The sequence below is a fragment of the Cantharellus anzutake genome, assembly GCF_015039405.1.
Source record: "Cantharellus anzutake strain C23 chromosome Unknown EI90scaffold_78, whole genome shotgun sequence".
NCBI lineage: Eukaryota > Fungi > Basidiomycota > Agaricomycetes > Cantharellales > Hydnaceae > Cantharellus > Cantharellus anzutake.
In genome coordinates, this window is record NW_024067028.1 from 280,789 (window position 1) to 297,808 (window position 17,020).

General features: G+C 47.6%; 3 protein-coding genes across 3 annotated transcripts; 1 reads left to right on the forward strand and 2 right to left on the reverse strand.

Annotated features, from left to right (window-relative positions):
* Window positions 1-8,511: 8,511 nt before the first annotated feature.
* On the reverse strand, window positions 8,512-9,572 carry EI90DRAFT_3020269 (uncharacterized protein; the record flags this gene model as incomplete). The annotated part of the gene is made up of 4 exons (XM_039057489.1): window positions 8,512-8,643; window positions 8,702-8,840; window positions 8,899-9,044; window positions 9,096-9,572. 4 exons carry the CDS (start codon window positions 9,570-9,572, stop codon window positions 8,512-8,514), a joined length of 894 nt encoding a protein of 297 aa, XP_038910660.1.
* A 4,187-nt stretch (window positions 9,573-13,759) lies between these two features.
* Window positions 13,760-14,317, reverse strand: EI90DRAFT_3131601 (uncharacterized protein; the record flags this gene model as incomplete). The annotated part of the gene is made up of 1 exon (XM_039064402.1): window positions 13,760-14,317. The coding sequence occupies one exon, from the start codon at window positions 14,315-14,317 to the stop codon at window positions 13,760-13,762; it is 558 nt and encodes a 185-aa protein (XP_038910661.1).
* A 59-nt stretch (window positions 14,318-14,376) lies between these two features.
* EI90DRAFT_3020270 (uncharacterized protein) lies at window positions 14,377-15,763 on the forward strand (the record flags this gene model as incomplete). The annotated part of the gene is made up of 10 exons (XM_039057490.1): window positions 14,377-14,388; window positions 14,411-14,503; window positions 14,562-14,608; window positions 14,756-14,883; window positions 15,066-15,091; window positions 15,136-15,184; window positions 15,278-15,309; window positions 15,360-15,417; window positions 15,440-15,520; window positions 15,579-15,763. The coding sequence occupies 10 exons, from the start codon at window positions 14,377-14,379 to the stop codon at window positions 15,761-15,763; spliced, it is 711 nt and encodes a 236-aa protein (XP_038910662.1).
* Between the last annotated feature and the right edge of the window lie 1,257 nt (window positions 15,764-17,020).

Consider the following 17,020-nt stretch of genomic DNA (forward strand, 5'->3'; position numbering starts at 1 on the left):
GGGGATACCCGGAAGTCACATGAAGGATAGGAACCGGGCCCGGAGCATGCGGCCCGCAGAGCATGCGGGGTGGAAGCGTACATGTGGGTCCGGGTCCGGGTCCGGGCTAGTCAGGGTGTGTACCCTGACACCTGAATGGGAAGACAACTTCTAGAGGTCTCAAGCCCCAAATAAAATTCATAAAAATATGGTATCATTGTGGACAACTTAGTATAACAATGAACAATACCTACAGAGGATTAGGATGCAAGAATATGAATGGGTACCAGGGGAAATGGACAAAAAACAACAAAAAGTGACAAAACTATGATGGACCACAGCAGGAATAATAGGGAAAAATATACTATTAAAGCGGAGAACACTAACACATTTGTTTGTTCAATTCTTAACTCTTTTTGTTCTAAATTTGAACCATTTCATTCATTTATCATTTCAAGTCCCATTTCAACTAAATGTCACTGGATAAAAATAGAGTAAATCAGCTGAAAGTCATAGTGCAGCCATACACACAGTAACATGCAGTCTGAATTCAGAATGACCAAGTCATAGCAAACTTATGGTAAACAAGAAGAATTTGAAATAAAAAACTGCGACAGATGCAGCACAGTCAAGTTCTAATTAAAACAGTAAAATAGCTTAGGCAAGGAAGGACAATGAGAATTCTAGGCACAGTCTGACTGCAGCAGGGCTGCAGTTCAGTGCAGCTGAGCTGAAGGGTTGCTTACTTATTTGGGGATGGTAACATTCTGTTCCCCTGTTCGCCTCAGGCCTCAGATGGTCTGTCTAAATATAAGCTTTGATGGGCTGTATATTCAATGGGGTAGAGGTAAAAGGCTGCCAGGCCTTTACAACTACTCCGAGGTATATATATGTAAATTACATATCCCAGCACAAATAAATGAAGAAATAACAGCATCACTATAATGGGAATTATACTGAAGTAAGGTTAATCCTGTTAGAGACTGGATTCGAGACAAGGGATATGTCTCTGTGGCAGAGGGCTTCGGCCTCAGCAACTCAGACCAGGAGCGCTGTGCCAAGTTACATGTCCATGCCCTAATTTACTTACTGGCAGTGAGAACTAAAAGGGGGGATCAACTCTAGTTGATTTTATCACCAGGGTGTAACCTATCTACAAGTTATGTATATACATAGTTACAACGAGGGTGGGCCCATGAATGATGGGGCCAAGTGGAGCGGGGCTAATGGAGTTAAATGTTAGCTGACTGAATATTACCGATGAGTCGGGTTGCGGGGTTAGCGGAATGGTGGGCTATAACCCAGAAATGGAAAGGAGGGATAGGCCCAAAGGTAGACTTGCAGGGCAAGCAAGTGAATTGCCCAGTGGAGGCAGGAGTGCACTAGCAGACATCAGAGCTGTCCGGAGACCTTCGGGGCTCCGTACTCAGGGAGGCATAGGTAATATATTGAATGGGAAGGGGTGGTGACCATTGGGGGGGTCGGAGGTGATTGCAGAAACTGGAGGCTCTGAGGTTAGTGATGAAGGAGTGGAGGGAATCTGGAGGAACGGAGGTGGTGAGGATGATGGCCATGGATGGATATGACACTCTCCTTCCTGCCTCCTGCCTCTTTCCTTCTTTCTTTTCTCTCTTTCTTCTCTCTTCTTTACTTCATTCTTCCTATCATTCTCTTCCTGTTTATTCCTTCTATCTATATGGACCACTTTCCTTCGTATCAGTGTACTATTGACCCGTCCAGCTCAGACACCCCAGACAGCTTCCCACTGTGCCCAGCACACGCGCTGTAGGCTGGATAATCGCCCACGCACAGAGCCAGCTCGGATACCTGCTTCCACGATTAGAAAACCCCTCCCATTCATGCGACAACTCAGTACAGATTTGGTATCTAAAAATAGTGCTAATTCGTACGATTCTGACGATACCAAGAACGTCCCAATCGGTGGAGAATTGATGGAGTTCTATGCTGGGCAAGTTAGGCACGGCAGGTCACGAGCATGTGCAGGCGTGGGAATCTCAAGTGGCAACCCAGAATTCCAGCCTCACTCGTTCCCACGGCGTCTAATAAATCGGTGAAAATGCTCATTGGCCGCATAATAGTTCTATTCAGTCACATTTCCAATTTCGGCTCTTAATTCCGTAAATCCATTGAGATATCGCTTATTTTCTTATATTTTCATATTTTTGCCATCATTTCAGATATTGATTGATATTCTTTTATTGTTACTGTTACCCTTTTTTATTATTTCGCCTAATAAGGTATGCAGGCACCATATGGTACCAATATTCACCATCTATCATTTCTAAAAATAAATGTTCCTTATATCCCGTACATACCGGATTCTGGAATAGAAGTTCTCCCCTCCCCCAAATTCTCTAAGGTGCTAGGATGCGCTAGAGAGGGTGTGAGTGAGTGGAATTCCAACAGTAGGAATAAGGGCAACAATCTAGCCTGCAATGAGTGGGTAGTGGATTTGTTGAGCCTGGACCTTGCAGAAATCCCAGAGAACCCACTGCAGAGTTAAGGATTGAGAGCATAGCGAGTTTAGTTGAGAAAGTAGAGTTTTGGAGAGTTGGGCCCCACAAGCTTAGTCAGCATCGAGAGTCGCTAGCCCTCTTGCAGCGCCTGCAGCAGATGCTCTCAGGATCCCCAGCGGGGATGCCCAGATGGCCATGGCTGTCTCCAAGGATGACATGGCACCCATCATGTGACTCAAGCCACATGTACATAAATGTACCTGAAGTGGGAACTGAAGAAGTAACCTTCTTCTCACCTTTTCCACTTCAGTCTGAGTGGCCAGGGACTGCTGTCCCTTTCCAGACCTGCCAGTATGCATGCCCGGTTTACACCCTGCAAGGGCCCCTCTGCCAGGCGCTACATCTGGACCCCCTCTACCCCAGACGTGTCCCTGACATCATCATCCCCACTTCACCTCATCTTCCTGCCCCTCTGGGCTTCACCCTCCCTATCTCCTTTTGGATGGACCACAGGATTCTAACCTGTGACCTTTGGTGCCGCTCTGCTTCCATCATCCCTTTGTCTCCATTCAGACACCTTTGTTCCATTTCGGACCCCCTTTGATTTCCTTGTGCTATCGTCCCTCCACTATATACAGGTGCTTGTACACACTTGTTTTGGACCCTCAGTCTAAAATCGACCAGAAATGCCCCCTAGAGACTTCCTGCTCACTGCCTCTGAAATTAAGGACCAAATGGACAAACAGCAATGGCACAGCACTCTGCATGAGTCGCTGAGGCCAAGGTCCCTCCTTGCTAAGTCTCTGGTTCCCCTCCAGAATCGTCCGCCCTCACCCAGTTCTAACAATTGCCACTGTAGTAAAAGGCAGCAATCAGGGAGAGAAATATTAAATAAATATTTCAACAGGAGAGCTGGTTAACACTCCAGATTTCAAAAGTGTAAACAAAACAGTTATATTGCTACTGTTAAAAACAAGCAATAAAAATAAGACAAGGCCAAGGGACACTTGTCAGGGGACGACTCCTGGGTCCCCATGACCCTCCCCTATGGCCCACAGCCTCAGGTCTGGCCAGCCCTATCCAGGGCACAATCCTACTGTGGGTCAGAGATGAGAAGGAAGTTAACTTCTCATCTTCCCACAGTGGCCACAATACATCGAAAACTTCCGGAGATATCCGGAAGTCACATGAGACCCAAGACCCGAGGTCCGGGCCATCCGGCCGCACTGAGCATCCGGCACAGGGCGCGCACAGGAAGTGCAGCAGCTGGGTGCAGTCGCGGGTGCGGGTGCGAGTGCGGGTGTGGATGCGGGTATGGGCTAGGTCAGGGTGTATGCCCTGACAACACTTCAGATACAATATAAAACCATTCACAGAGTAAAATGTTTGAAAATTCACCAAGTAGAAGATTGATTTCAGGTTAAGATTCCAAATTTAACGATCCTACACAGAATTATACCTAGATAAATTGAGAAATTACACTAAGGGAACAGCTCCACAGGGTTTTGTTCATCTGTAAGTCATTTCTCAGAGACTTTTAGGCTAACCCATAAAACAGAATTAGCCAAAATGCTCGGATTAGTACTATATTTACCACAAATTTACTAGTACACTTCCCCATCCAAACTAAAGAACCAGGGAACAGATTGGTGGTGGTCTCATTAGAACCTCCCAACTGACCTTCCTTCATTCTCTCCTTCAATGGTGTCTGAGTTCAGGGTATGGGACAGGAGTGGGAGGTCATACCTTGGTGGAGATTGGTCAGGAGAGAATCAGGAGGAGAGGAAGGTGGGGTCAGGTCCAAAGGTAGAGATCAGAGTGGATGGGAATAGGGTTCTCCTCTGGAGGTGGTGGAGAGGGGTCTGGGAGTCGAATTGGGATCAGGTATGTATGGATATGACAGGAAGCTGGGGTGTTCTCCCCAGCTGTTAGCTCCTCAAAGTCACTGAGGGGGCTAGCCTCAGGCTTCACAGGGAATGAGCTGAGAAGAAGGGTAAGCTTCTCAGTCCCCTGTGAGGCCGACACAAAAGGACCCTAGGAACTATACAGTTCCTGCTTGCTGCTGACTTTCCATAATGAGTGTTAACCATGGGAAAATTCTGGGCAAGCTGCTTGCCCAGAATGTTCCCACAGGTCTGCATGCATGCATCATTATGTGAAACAATGGGGAAAGGGTGGTCAGGGAAGGGGAGAGGGCATCTGAGGGTGAGTGAGGAGGAGGGCCATGCCCTGACAGGCACCAACCTGTCCAGTATCTCACAAGGCCAAGGTCCTTCCCCATTGAATCTCCAGTTCAATCTTCCAGAACCATTTCTAACAGACAATACAACAAATACATGTGAGTTTACATGCAGCCAAGCTTATCAAGATCAAATGATAGATCAACACTCAAGACTTGACCAGTTCTGGATCCAAAAGCCACCAAAGATCCAAGTGAAGCCCAGGTAGATGGTTGATAATTAGGAGGTAGAGAGAAAATATATAATGAATCAACACACAGCCATTGTCCATCCTTAACAACCACAGCAGACTTTAAAACCCCATTTTGGAACACAAAAGGGCCCAAGCCAGAATCCCCACAAGAATGGCCCTCAAGTGTCTTGAGGTTGCTCCCACTGTGAGGGTCCCACAGCCTGATGGTATGATCATTTGACACTGATGCCAGGAATCCATCTGGGGAGAAGGCCACAGATGTAACCCAATGAGAATGGCCCTCAAGTGTCTTGAGGTGGCTCCCACTGTGAGGGTCCCACAGCCTGATGGTATGGTCATGTGATGCTGATGCCAAGATGAATCCATCTGGAGAGAAGGCCACAGATCCCACCAAATGAGAATGGCCCTCAAGGGTCTTGAGGTGGCTCCCACTATGAAGGTCCCACAACCTGATGGTATAGTCAAGTGATGCTGATGCCAGGATGAATCCATCTGGGGAGAAGGTCACAGATCTCACAGAATAAGAATGGCCCTCAAGCACCTTGAGGTGGCCCCCACTGTGAGGGTCCCACAGCCTGATGGTACAATCATCTGATGCTGATGCCAGGAGGAATCCATCTGGAGAGAAGGCCACAGATCTCACCCAATCAGAATGGCCCTCTAGTGTCTTGAGGCAGCTCCCATTGCCACAGTCCCACAGCCTGATGATTGAATCATCTGATGCTGATGCCAGGAGGAATCCATCTGGGGAGAAGGCCACAGATGTCACCCAATAAGAATGGCCCTCAAGTGTCTTGAGGTGGCTCCCATTGTGAGGGTCCCACAGCCTGATGGTACAATCAACTGATGTTGATGCCAGGAGGAATCCATCTGGAGAGAAGGCCACAGATCTCACCAAATCAGAATGACCCTCAAGTGTCTTGAGGTGGCTCCCACTGTGAGGGTCCCACAGCCTGATGGTACGATCTTCTGATGCTGATGCCAGGAGGAATTCATCTGGGGAGAAGGCCACAGATGTCACCCGATCAGAATGGCCCTCAAGCGTCTTGAGGTGGCTCCCACTCTGAGGGCCCCACAACCTGATGGTATGATCATCTGATGCTGATGCCAGGAGGAATCCATCTTGGGAGAAGGCCACAGATCTCACCAAATGAGAATGACCCTTAAGTGTCTTGAGGTGGCTCCCACTGTGATGGTCCCACAGCCTGATGGTAGAATCATCTGATGTTGATGCCAGGAAGGATCCATCTGGGGAGAAGGCTACAGATCTCACCCTACCAGAATGGCCCTCAAGTGTCTTGAGGCAGCTCTCACTGTGAGGGTCCCACAGCCTGATGGTATAATCATCTGATGCTGATACCAAGAAGGATCCATCTGGGGAGAAAGCAAGCCTTGCTAAATGAGAATGGCCCTCAAGTGTTTTGAGGTGGTTCCCACTGTGAGGGTCCCACAGCCTAATGGTACAATCTAGTGATGCTGATGCCAGGATGAATCCATCTGGGGAGAAAGCCACAGATGTCACCCAATCAGAATGGCCCTCAAGTGTCTTGAGGTGGCTCCCACTGTGAGGGTCCCACAGCCTGATGGTATAATCATCTGATGCAGATGCCAGGAGGAATCCATCTGGGGAGAAGGCCACAGAATTCACTGTGCCAAGGTGACCAACCAGAGTGGCAAGACTGAAGGGCCATTCTGCACTATGTCCAACATGAACAGTTACACTTGGACTACGGACTTGTTGGAAACCCTCTAACAGCTTGCTGTTGGTGGGAAGGGTTGGCAAGACAGACTGGCTGATATGTGCTGAGCTGGCTTCAATGGTTGGTGCATAGGTTAAAATCATCCAGAAGGCTTCATGTAAAACAAGGGCAATGTGTGCCAGGTGTATTGTAGCCCTCTAATTTGAGTCAGTACCATGATCCTCTGGTATAGAGTATGTAACTAACCATCCATGGGAGAATGTTGTATAGGCCTCTGGCAGCATCACCCACACAACCAATCATACCCATCACCCCAACCCATCGCAGCAAAAGGCCCTTCCCATCAGTCCCTAGACCAGTGAACTTCTCCAGTGCATCTCTAACTTCATCATCCACAATCTGAAGCTTTCCTAGATGGAAGGTCCAAAAGCGGCATGCATATTGCACTTCTTCCCCCACCAGTGAAGTGAGCTTCACACTCAAATCCTTCACACCCACATTGAGTGAGTAACATGGCACAATTTCATCTACAGCAGGAACAAGCCCAGTAATGAGCAGGTTCAGGCAGCGGAGAGCCATCCACCTCTCATGCTTCACCACATCAACTCTGAGCTGGGAATCCTTACAGCGTTGCAGGAGAAAATCAGGGAAGGAAGGATGGTAGACCTCAACTCTGTCTTCAGGCTGTGGAGGCAGTGGTATGATGGATTGGATGCGAGTCAGCATTGATATGGGATTAGAAACCATTGCAAAAGCACCAAGTGCTTTCAGGGGCAATGGATTGTTGAGCAGAACAATGGTATGTAGAATATGGTGGAACTGGGCAAACATGCCAGGTGGAAGTTTGGCAATGCAAGCAGACAAAACCATTTCATACAGCTTGTCAAGTTCTGCATAAGGACCCACATCAGCCCTATTGAAGTCATCATTCAAGAGGCAGTCCAGTTGATACATCGGATCCTGAACATCATCATCACCAATGAATTTGATAGCTGTAGCAGCCCAGATGAAGAGGCGTCCAGCTCTCCTTGCAAGGGCTGAGACCATAACAGTTGTTGGCCATGAATCCTGAACAGTGTCCCTATACCGATCAGAAATTGACTTGAGTTGATGGTGAAGATATAACTCAATGTCCTGCAAAGCAACATGCTTGTCAACTTCATGGATCACAATCTTGTCCACATTCACTGCTCGGTTCAGATCTGCAATGAGATGGGATTCTGGCCTGCTTGTCATGAGCATGCGAAGACTGGGGATGTCTGTGCAGCCAGGAATAAGGCAACGGAGTAATTCTTTCACTCCATCCACATCATCTCGCTTACACTCATCCAGGGCATCAATCACAAGGAGAAGAGGCTTGGATAAGTTGAGGCCTTGGAGGGGTACAAAGAGGAGTAAGGAGCATTGAGTGGAAAGTGAAGCATAGGGAAGATTCTCTTCCTTCTTCATTGCCTCCACAACAGCTGCACCGAATGCAGGAAGTTTCTTAGCAATGTTCCGCACAATTGTTCCAAGGAAGAACTTCGCATTAGACAATTGGGCATGCTGGTGGACAAAGAAGAAGCTAGAACCAAGGAGGCCACGCTTGTCGGCGTACTCCGCAATAGTATGGGCAATGGTAGACTTGCCGATCCCGGCTAGACCATTGACCCAAAACACAGGTTTACTTGTATCACTGATTGGCCGGTGTAGCCACTGCATGATATGATTGAGAATTTCGGTTCGTGTTCCAGGGAAACAGTTAGATGGGGCACCGGATCGGTTGGTGTCATAACCAGCGCCGAGGATATGGGGAAGTTTGTTGAGATAGGATTCAAACTGCATTGCTTCTCCCTCCAGAGTTTCGTCGGGTTTCTGTATCCAAACTAGTCAGAACATATGATTTTCATGTCCATAGATGGATAGCTACCTTGATAAGGCTGTCAAGCCGCTAAAATATTAGTTAGCTTAGGAGCTTGAGAGAGCTGGGGCAAACGTTGCCGTACCTCAGACTGAATCTGGATATCTTTCTGTACCTCCTTGATTCCTAAATGGATTTGGACAACTTGCGAAGCCTACGTCCGCGACATTAGCATTCAATCTCTGGTATATGCATAGCAGAAGGATACCTACTTGGAAGGCCCTCACAGCATCGCGTATCTTCTCCCCGGCCTGGCGAACATTCCCTTCGATGTCATCACGATTCGCCCATCGGGAGACAGAATTTTTGTCAAGAAATGGTTGCAATAGTGTAGTAGTCTCGGCAAGTCGACTGGAAGGAACGATTAGGTTGTTCTGAACCCGATAAGCACCCAGAAATGTGGACACACGTCGATAAAGCCTTAATCGCCTCATCAATCCTTGGAGGAACGGGATTCTTAGAGTCATAGTGTTTGAGAGGCTCGGATACTGAATCTTTGAAGAATTCGATGTTCTCCCGGAGCTGACGAATCGCATCGGTATTCGCTCCCACTTTCTATAAGAGTTTGAACATGGTGTCCTCACTAGCGCTTATGGAAGAGCACACCTCTAATTGGCTGACTGCTTCAAGGAAACCACCGATCGCGCTTTTGAGGCCGGGAACAGGGACACTATCCAGACTCGTCTGCGCAATGCGCAGCACGCTCTTAACACCGTTCCAGATGGTACTAGCACCTGCGTCGCCTTTAGCGTCACCCTTGGTGTTTCCCTTGACATCGTCCTCGATGTTCCCTTTGGGGGCTCGTTCATTATCCGCCTTGGGGTTGACTCTGGTGTCGTCCCTAGGGTCGGCCGACGACGACGGCAAGGGTGTGGAGGAAGGCACCGAAGCTTGTTTGGTGTTTCCCTTAATGCTGCCCTTGGTGTTTCCTTTGGGATGTTCCCCGATATCTCCTCTGGTGTTGCTGGACGACGATGGCAAGGGTATTGGAGAAGGCACCCTTGAAACTTGGTGACTTTGCGATGATGCGTCTGTCTTCGGGGATATCTTCATTTTCCCTTTGATTTCTTTAGTGCGCTTCATGTCGGATAGATTGTGATGAGGATCGAGCAAGATTCAACAGTGTCGGTGACTTTGTGCAGTTATGACCACACAGCCCTGAGGCCGACTAATTGGGAAGTCCCTCACGCAATAAGCGCCTGCTCTTGCAACGGGTGTGAACCCAATGTACAGTTACTCGATATGGTCCGACGAACAATGGCTATGATCCCACGGACAGACCGCGGACGAACCGTTCATCACCTGCGAAGCTCTGAGCACTGCAGGTCCGCAGTGGCCCAGTATTGGTCAATTGACTTCACGTGTGATAGGAGGACCGTTCCCTGGTTGGTTTAATATGTCCATCGCTTAGGTCCCCATCGCTGCACAAAAACGTAACATGCGGTTTGCCTTCTTCTTTCCCGGGTCAGCGTGCGAAGCGCAAACTGGCGCGCTCATCAGGAAACCCCCGAGGCTGATTGAGGTGATTGAGATCATTTCAATGTCACGCAATTTACAATCACCACAACCAGGTCCCCTGATTACAATTACACCAATCACACGGGTGATTGAGCTGATTGTACTGATTGTACTAATTGTCACATTTCTCTTCTACATGTTGAAGTTCATCGATAAAATTATTATATTTAAAAATTATGTTATGTACATACAGGCATGCAAGTAACTAATACCAAAACACAATGGTGCAAAACAATAGGAGGAAAGCGAAATGGATGAAAATACAATGTAATTAAACAAAGCAAACGCACGCCTCAACCGCTGGACCATTTGGCACCAAACTCAATGGGAAGATGGGGCTGGATCTCCTCTATCAAACAAGCCTAGGTCCATCGGAAACAGACATGTGGTTGTTGAGTATGCACAGTAAGAAGTTGGGGTTAGTGAAATACAATATAATTAAAGAAAGCAGATGCCCACCTCAACCACTGGATCATTTGGCACCAAACTCGGTGGGAGGATGGAGCCAAACCTCTATATCAAACAAGCGTAAGTTCATCCGAAACAGAGGTGTGGTTGTTGAGTATGAGCTGTAAGAAATTGAGGTTAGTGAAATACAATATATTTAAAGGAAGCAGACGCGCACCTCAATCGCTGGACCGTTTGGTACCAATCTCTGTAGAAAGACAGAGCTAGATCTCATCTATCGAATGAGATTAGAATCGTTGGAAATGGATGCGTGGTTGTTGAGTACATGCAGTAAGAAGTTGGGGATAGTGTCATGTGTGAAAAGTTAGGTTGGGGTTGGATGGAATGACTTGAAAAAAAGAATATGGGAAGGGAGCATGTTGGGGAAGGGTTGGGTGACTGTGGAAGGGTGTTGGCCCATGAGCACAAGTAATGTTATGGAAATGGGAATTTCCCATTTCTAGCCTCTTATGGGCTTTGTACAGTACAAAGTTACGTGATATGTAAATAATAACAACTTAATCATCTACAACCACAAAATTCCACACTCTGTTAATGTCATTGTGTCAGGGCACGCTGCCGCCGCCGCCGCCGCCACCTCCTTTTCCTTTTGTCTCATCCCCTCATTCTCTCTTCTTTCCTTCTTCTCTTTTTCTATCTTTATACAGATGACCTCTCTTTCATTCCTACCCTTGTAGCACGGATGTGTCCAACGCTGAGCACCCCATAGGGGCACCGCAACGCTGGATGTGCCACGCACTTCTACTTGTACTTCCCCTCCAACACTCGGGATCGACCGCGGAACCACCTGCGGTAACCCGGCTTCGTCCGAGGGTGACGTGGCAACCCCATGTGACCCATTCACACATGTATATAAACTAAGCCGAAGCAGGACTGAAGAAGTAACCTTCTTCTCATTTCCCGCTTCAGGCAAGTACCCTAGTTTAGTCTGGCTTCCCACCCTAATAACAATACATTTCCCGCTTCAGCCTAAGAAGCCACACAGGGACGTAAGCCCAAGTAAGGGCTATCCACTATACGGTCTCACCGCCCCGCTGCCGTCCGGGCCACTAGCGCCGAGCGTTACGCCGCTACCTCTGCCTTCCTCGAGCCGTCCCTGACACATTGTAAAGACAACTGTTAAACAACTGTTACATTAACTGTAACACTATTTCGATGTCACGGCCACTCCCTGCACCCGGATGCTATAGAAATGGGCCAATTAGGCCCCATTTTTATAACAAGTAAGGAACATCGGAGTGGAGTAAAAAATATCGTGTTGCATAGTAAAGAGACATGGGTGTAGATAGCATGAGGTGGAGTGAAAAAAAAAGTTACAAGTCACAAACCAATTCATTTGAAAACTGTACAGCACCTGGAGCAAACAAATGGACTTGTGATTGTGATGATTGAGACAATTGAGAGTAGTCGATTGGGCAGATTGGGCAGATTAAGCACTTGAATTGCTCTCAATCACCTCAATCGGCCTCGGGGGTTTCCTGATGCTTGTAGTCACCCTTACATCCACAGCGAACCCAAGATGAAAATTCCCCGATGTAAAGGGCATCTGTCAGAGACCGGGTCGAGATGAAGGAGTGTCTCTGTGATGGAGGGCTTCGGCCTCAGCGACTTATGCCAGGAGCGCTGTGCCTAGTAAACACATCCGTGCCCTAACTTACTAACTGGCCACCAGAACTGAAGAGGGTAAACTCTAGTCGATTTTATTACTGGAGTGTAACCTATGTACAAGTGTAGTATATATAGTTACAACGAGGGCGGGTCCGCAAATGGCGGAGCCGAGCTAACAGGGTTTAGACATTAGCCGATTGAATATTACCGACAAGTCGGGTTACAGGGTTAGCGGAAAGGCAGGCAATAACCCAGAAATGGAAAGGAGGGATAGGCCCGAAGGTGAGCTTGCAGGGCAAGCAAGTGTATTGCCCAGCGGAGGCGGGAGTGCACTAGCGGACATCGGAGCTGTCCGGAAGCCTTCGGGGCTCCGTACTTAGGGAGGCGTAGGTAATAAATTGAAAGGAGGGGGTGGTGACCATCGAGGGGTACCGAGGGGATTGCGGAATACGGGAGCTCCGAGGTTAGTGAAGAAGGAGCGGAAGTGGAACGGAGGGATCGGAAGTCGATGGCCAGGGATGGATATGACAGCATCCATCGATAAGAACTAGTATGAATCACTCCAATGACTTGGACCTTCTAAAACTAGGCAAGTTAAACACCCCCTTCGTTCTGAAGTTAAGGACCAGACATTAAGTGTTACTGAATGTAGGCACAGCACTCCCCTCTGAGTCGCTGAGGCCACAGTCCCTCCGCCCATCCTCTATCTCTGGCCTCCCTTCCAGGAAAGGTCCAGGCATGCTGCTCCCTCCTTACCATGTCCTGACAATCCCCTGGTGACCCTGCTCTCATCATCTTAATTAGTCATCTTCCACTTATAGCATGGCTGACGTCTTCTTTCCATTCAGTCAGCTAACTTTCCCTTACCCATTTCTTGTTCCCATTTATTCTCTGGCCTTCTACTCCACCCTCCTCGACCCAACACCTCAGTCCCCCATTAAAGATATCATTCAGAACCTTTCGGTACTTTTCAGTATCTTTCAGTATCACTCAGACTTTGACTAAAGTTCTCCTCCTCCACCTTTGATATATATATACCCATAGGTTGTACCTTAGTTCTAATCTCGACTAAAACTTACCCCCAAGTCCCCCTATGAGTGATTTGTGTCCCCCTCCTACAAGATACCTCAGACATCTGAAATTGAGGACTAACTGAGATGTAATAGAGGCACAGCGCTCCCCTCCAAGTCACTGAGGCCGCCCTTCTTAGAGCCTCTTGTATCAGCCTGCAGACCCAGGCTTCCTGGAGAAGCTTCGGTTCACTACTGGAGCTCTCAGAACCCCCCTCTGGTTGAGTCCTGTCTGCACCAGGATCATTGTGTTTTGACAGATGGAGTTGCAGGCTCAAGTGAACCTGTGGGCAGTGTTGACATCTGCTGGGGCTTGGTTGCACTGGGAGTGAGTTGGATAAACTGGTAATTCAAACTGGTAAACAAATAGAGGTAAACAGTTGTTTCCATATTTGGAATAAGGAAAAATGATAGACATTGAATTTAGCGAAAATACAGGCTTTTTTTGAGCACAAATCACTGACTTTAGGAGGCAGTAACATGGGAGTATCGCTGATTCTCCATCACTTGCTCTGCCCTGCAGCTGCCAGATTGGCAAGCAAGCTGGCTTCTGTGTAAGTATGGGTGTTATGAGCATAGAGTGGAAGTTGTCAATGTTGAAGTTTTTTAGTTGCAAATGAGAACAATAACTTCAACTTTGTTGGGCCCCAAATCTGTATGCACCTTCACAAACGATGAAAGTGCTGACTCACTTCCTGCCCATGTGGCAACCCCCTGAGTGTCAGGTACTCTACTCAATGAAGATGATGTCAACCATTCCAGGTTTGCTTGAGTTAATGGGAGATGACGTTGGGTTGACACTCTAGGTTCTGGATCAGCATAGGCACTGGCCTGGTCTGATAATGTGACACTTTGAAGCCACAAAGTGGAGCTAGGAGTGGCAGTGGGCCTAGCCGAGTTGGTCTGAATGCTGGGTGCAATTCGGGTTGTGGCCACAGTGTCAAATTCTGTCAAGTAAGATGAAGTGGCAGACCGAGTGAATGGTGGAATGATTTTGGGGGGATTCATTGGCATGCCTCCCAGAGAACTGCTAGTGGTAAGGTTGAACTCATTGATGAACAAAGCCAGCTCTGTGGAGACTGCTTCTTGATCATCGATACTTGATGAACTGGAGACTGTAAGTCTCCTGTCTTCAACCTGAGACACTGCTAAAGGGTCAGGCATCTTCCAAGAAGGGAGTGGGGCCCTTGAAGTGTTCTGTCAGACTGGTGATTCCACCCAACATGACTGTGACTGTGCACACCTCCCCATCCTTAGCAAAGCTACTGCAGTGTCCGCACAGAGAGCTGTGGGCCCCATGACTGCCTGTTGAACCCCCAGTTGAGTGGAAGGGCAAGAAGCGGGAGTGTGGTAAGGAGGTTCAGTTGATGCCCTGATGTTTTTGTTCCTGCCCTGATATCTGGTGTAGGATCTTGCTGCGCAGTGCTTCCCACCCTTTGTTTTCTTCAACACTTTGTGAGGCCAGTATCATCACAGGCAATGTTTGGCCACCATCAACCAACATGATGCCTGGCTGTCCCAAGTGGTCCAAAATATTTGCCTGTTTCCATGATGCAAGAATTTCTTTAGTTATACCAGTTATCACTGCTGCATCACTCACAGACATGTGAACCTCCTCAAGCTGGGCAGCAAGTTGGCGCTGATCTCTGTGGTAAATACATGGGTCAACACATTTTTTTCAATTGTCTCTAGGCTCATTTGGCCCCAAATGGGCATCCAGTCTATGGAACGTGAGTTTCTGCAGAATTTTTACATTTGTTTACATACTTACCACTGGCTTGACAAGCAAGGCTGAAGTCCTGGATGAGCTTATCACTAACTAACTGAAGAACTCCCTTCACCTCTTTCTCAGTGAGCCCATATCTCATTTGAGTGCCCCAAACGAAACTGTTAAACACACATTGGGCTTCAGGATGCAAGGTGGAATCTAGAATCATGGTGAGTTCTTATCATCTGCCCATTTTCTCTTCATTTACCCTCAGTTTCGGTTTGGACATGGTGCTTTGGTGTTGGGTGTCAAGTGGCATGACAGTGTGTGGTTTGAACATTCCCTGATTGCATCGCCACACAGTTATCATGCTTTGTTTTCACAGTACCAGTGCTGCTCTACACACTCTGATCCAGCTCAGCCCCTGAGCCTCGAGTTGCTGCTTTTTGTGAGTGCCAACTCAGTCTGGAATAACATTAACTACACTTATTTTTCCAGGCATTGCTAAAATCTTTCATTCTGATGGGATGGACAAAAAAAATGGTGGAACGTTGTTGTAACTAACTTGATGGGTACAGGGAGGTTAGAACAAAATGGACTAGTTGCTCAGAAGAGGGCACAACTCGATATGGTAGAGACTCAGGCAAGAATCCTTGAAGGTATGTGGGAGCTAGTGGCATGTTGGACTCACTGACAAACATGGAGCTTGACAACTAGGCACATCAGTTGAAGTTAGAGTGGACCTTGAGGAGCTCCAGGACACTGGTTTTGCACCTGAGCCTAATGATCAAGGTGACTGGGTGGATGAACCTGCAATGGCAGATGCTGGGCTGTTTCAAGATGAAGGGCTTTTGAGCGAACAACTCCTGATGGTGATGTCTTCTCTACTCCCTAAGCAGTAACTGCATGCAGCTTGGGGAGAGCAGCTGGGCGACCTTGTTACTCTATACCTTGAGTTCAAAGCCACCAATCCTTCCTCCACACCATCCCACTATCCCCAACCCCAAGAAGATGTCAACTATGTCTGCATCAAGTGCCTTGACATATTTGGTACCCTGCTCTTTTACCTTGTCATATCTGAATAATGTTGTTAATAACATATTCTGTCAGAGACCAGATCTGGGACGAAGACGACGTCCCTGTGGCAGAGGGCTTTGGCCTCAGCGACTAAACCAGGAGTGCTGTGCCTAGTAACATGTCTGTGCCCTAATTTACTGACTGGCAAGGAAACTAGAAGAGGGGGAAACTCTAGTTGATTTTATCACTAAGGGGTAACCTATCTACAAGTTATGTATATATAGTTACATAGGAAGCAGGCCCGTAAATGGCAGGGCCAAACGGAGCGGAACTAACAGAGTTACAGGTTAGCTAACTAAATATTACCAACGAGTCGGGTTATGAGGTTAGTGGGGTGATGGGCTATAACCCAGAAATGGAAAGGAGGGATCAGCCCAAAGGTAGACCTGCAGGGAAGGCAACTGAGTGCCTGGCGGAAGCAGGGGTGTGCTTGTGGACATCGGAGCTGTCCAGAAACCTTTGGGGTTCCATACTTAGGGAGGCGTAAGTAATATATTGAAATGAGGGGGTGGGTCTCTTTAGTTACTGGGCAGTCCTTTGCCAAGTGACCTGATTGTTTACAGTTAAAGCATAGGCCCTTGGCCCTTAGCTCATCACTTTCTTCTTTCAATAGTTTTGTTTTTGAGGATCTGCTCCTGCACCCTCCAGACCTTTTGTCACTGTCTTTTCTTTTTTGTCTCCACCCTGCCTAGTGGGCTTGTTATCTTTTTTGGATTTCTTGTTTTCTTTCTCAGGTGGGTGCTTGTCCTTCCCATGTTCACCTTGTCGGTTCTGGTTTCTTTTGTGATTCTCTTCATATCTGACCATTTTCTTGGCTCTTTCAGGCATTCATGGTGATCGCTCTTACATCATCTATGTTCCTGGTGTCAGGACTAAATCCGTAATCTAATAATTTGATGCGATAGTATTGATCCAGTCCATTGAACACCTGTTGCACAAACTGCCTATCTGTGATGTTGCATATTCTGTTTCTGATGCGGTCCATTTCCCTGACATATTCCTGAACTGAGGAATCATGTTGCATCCAACATTTGAAATGATCTTGTTGAATTTGTCGGAATTCTGGTGGGAAACATTCATCA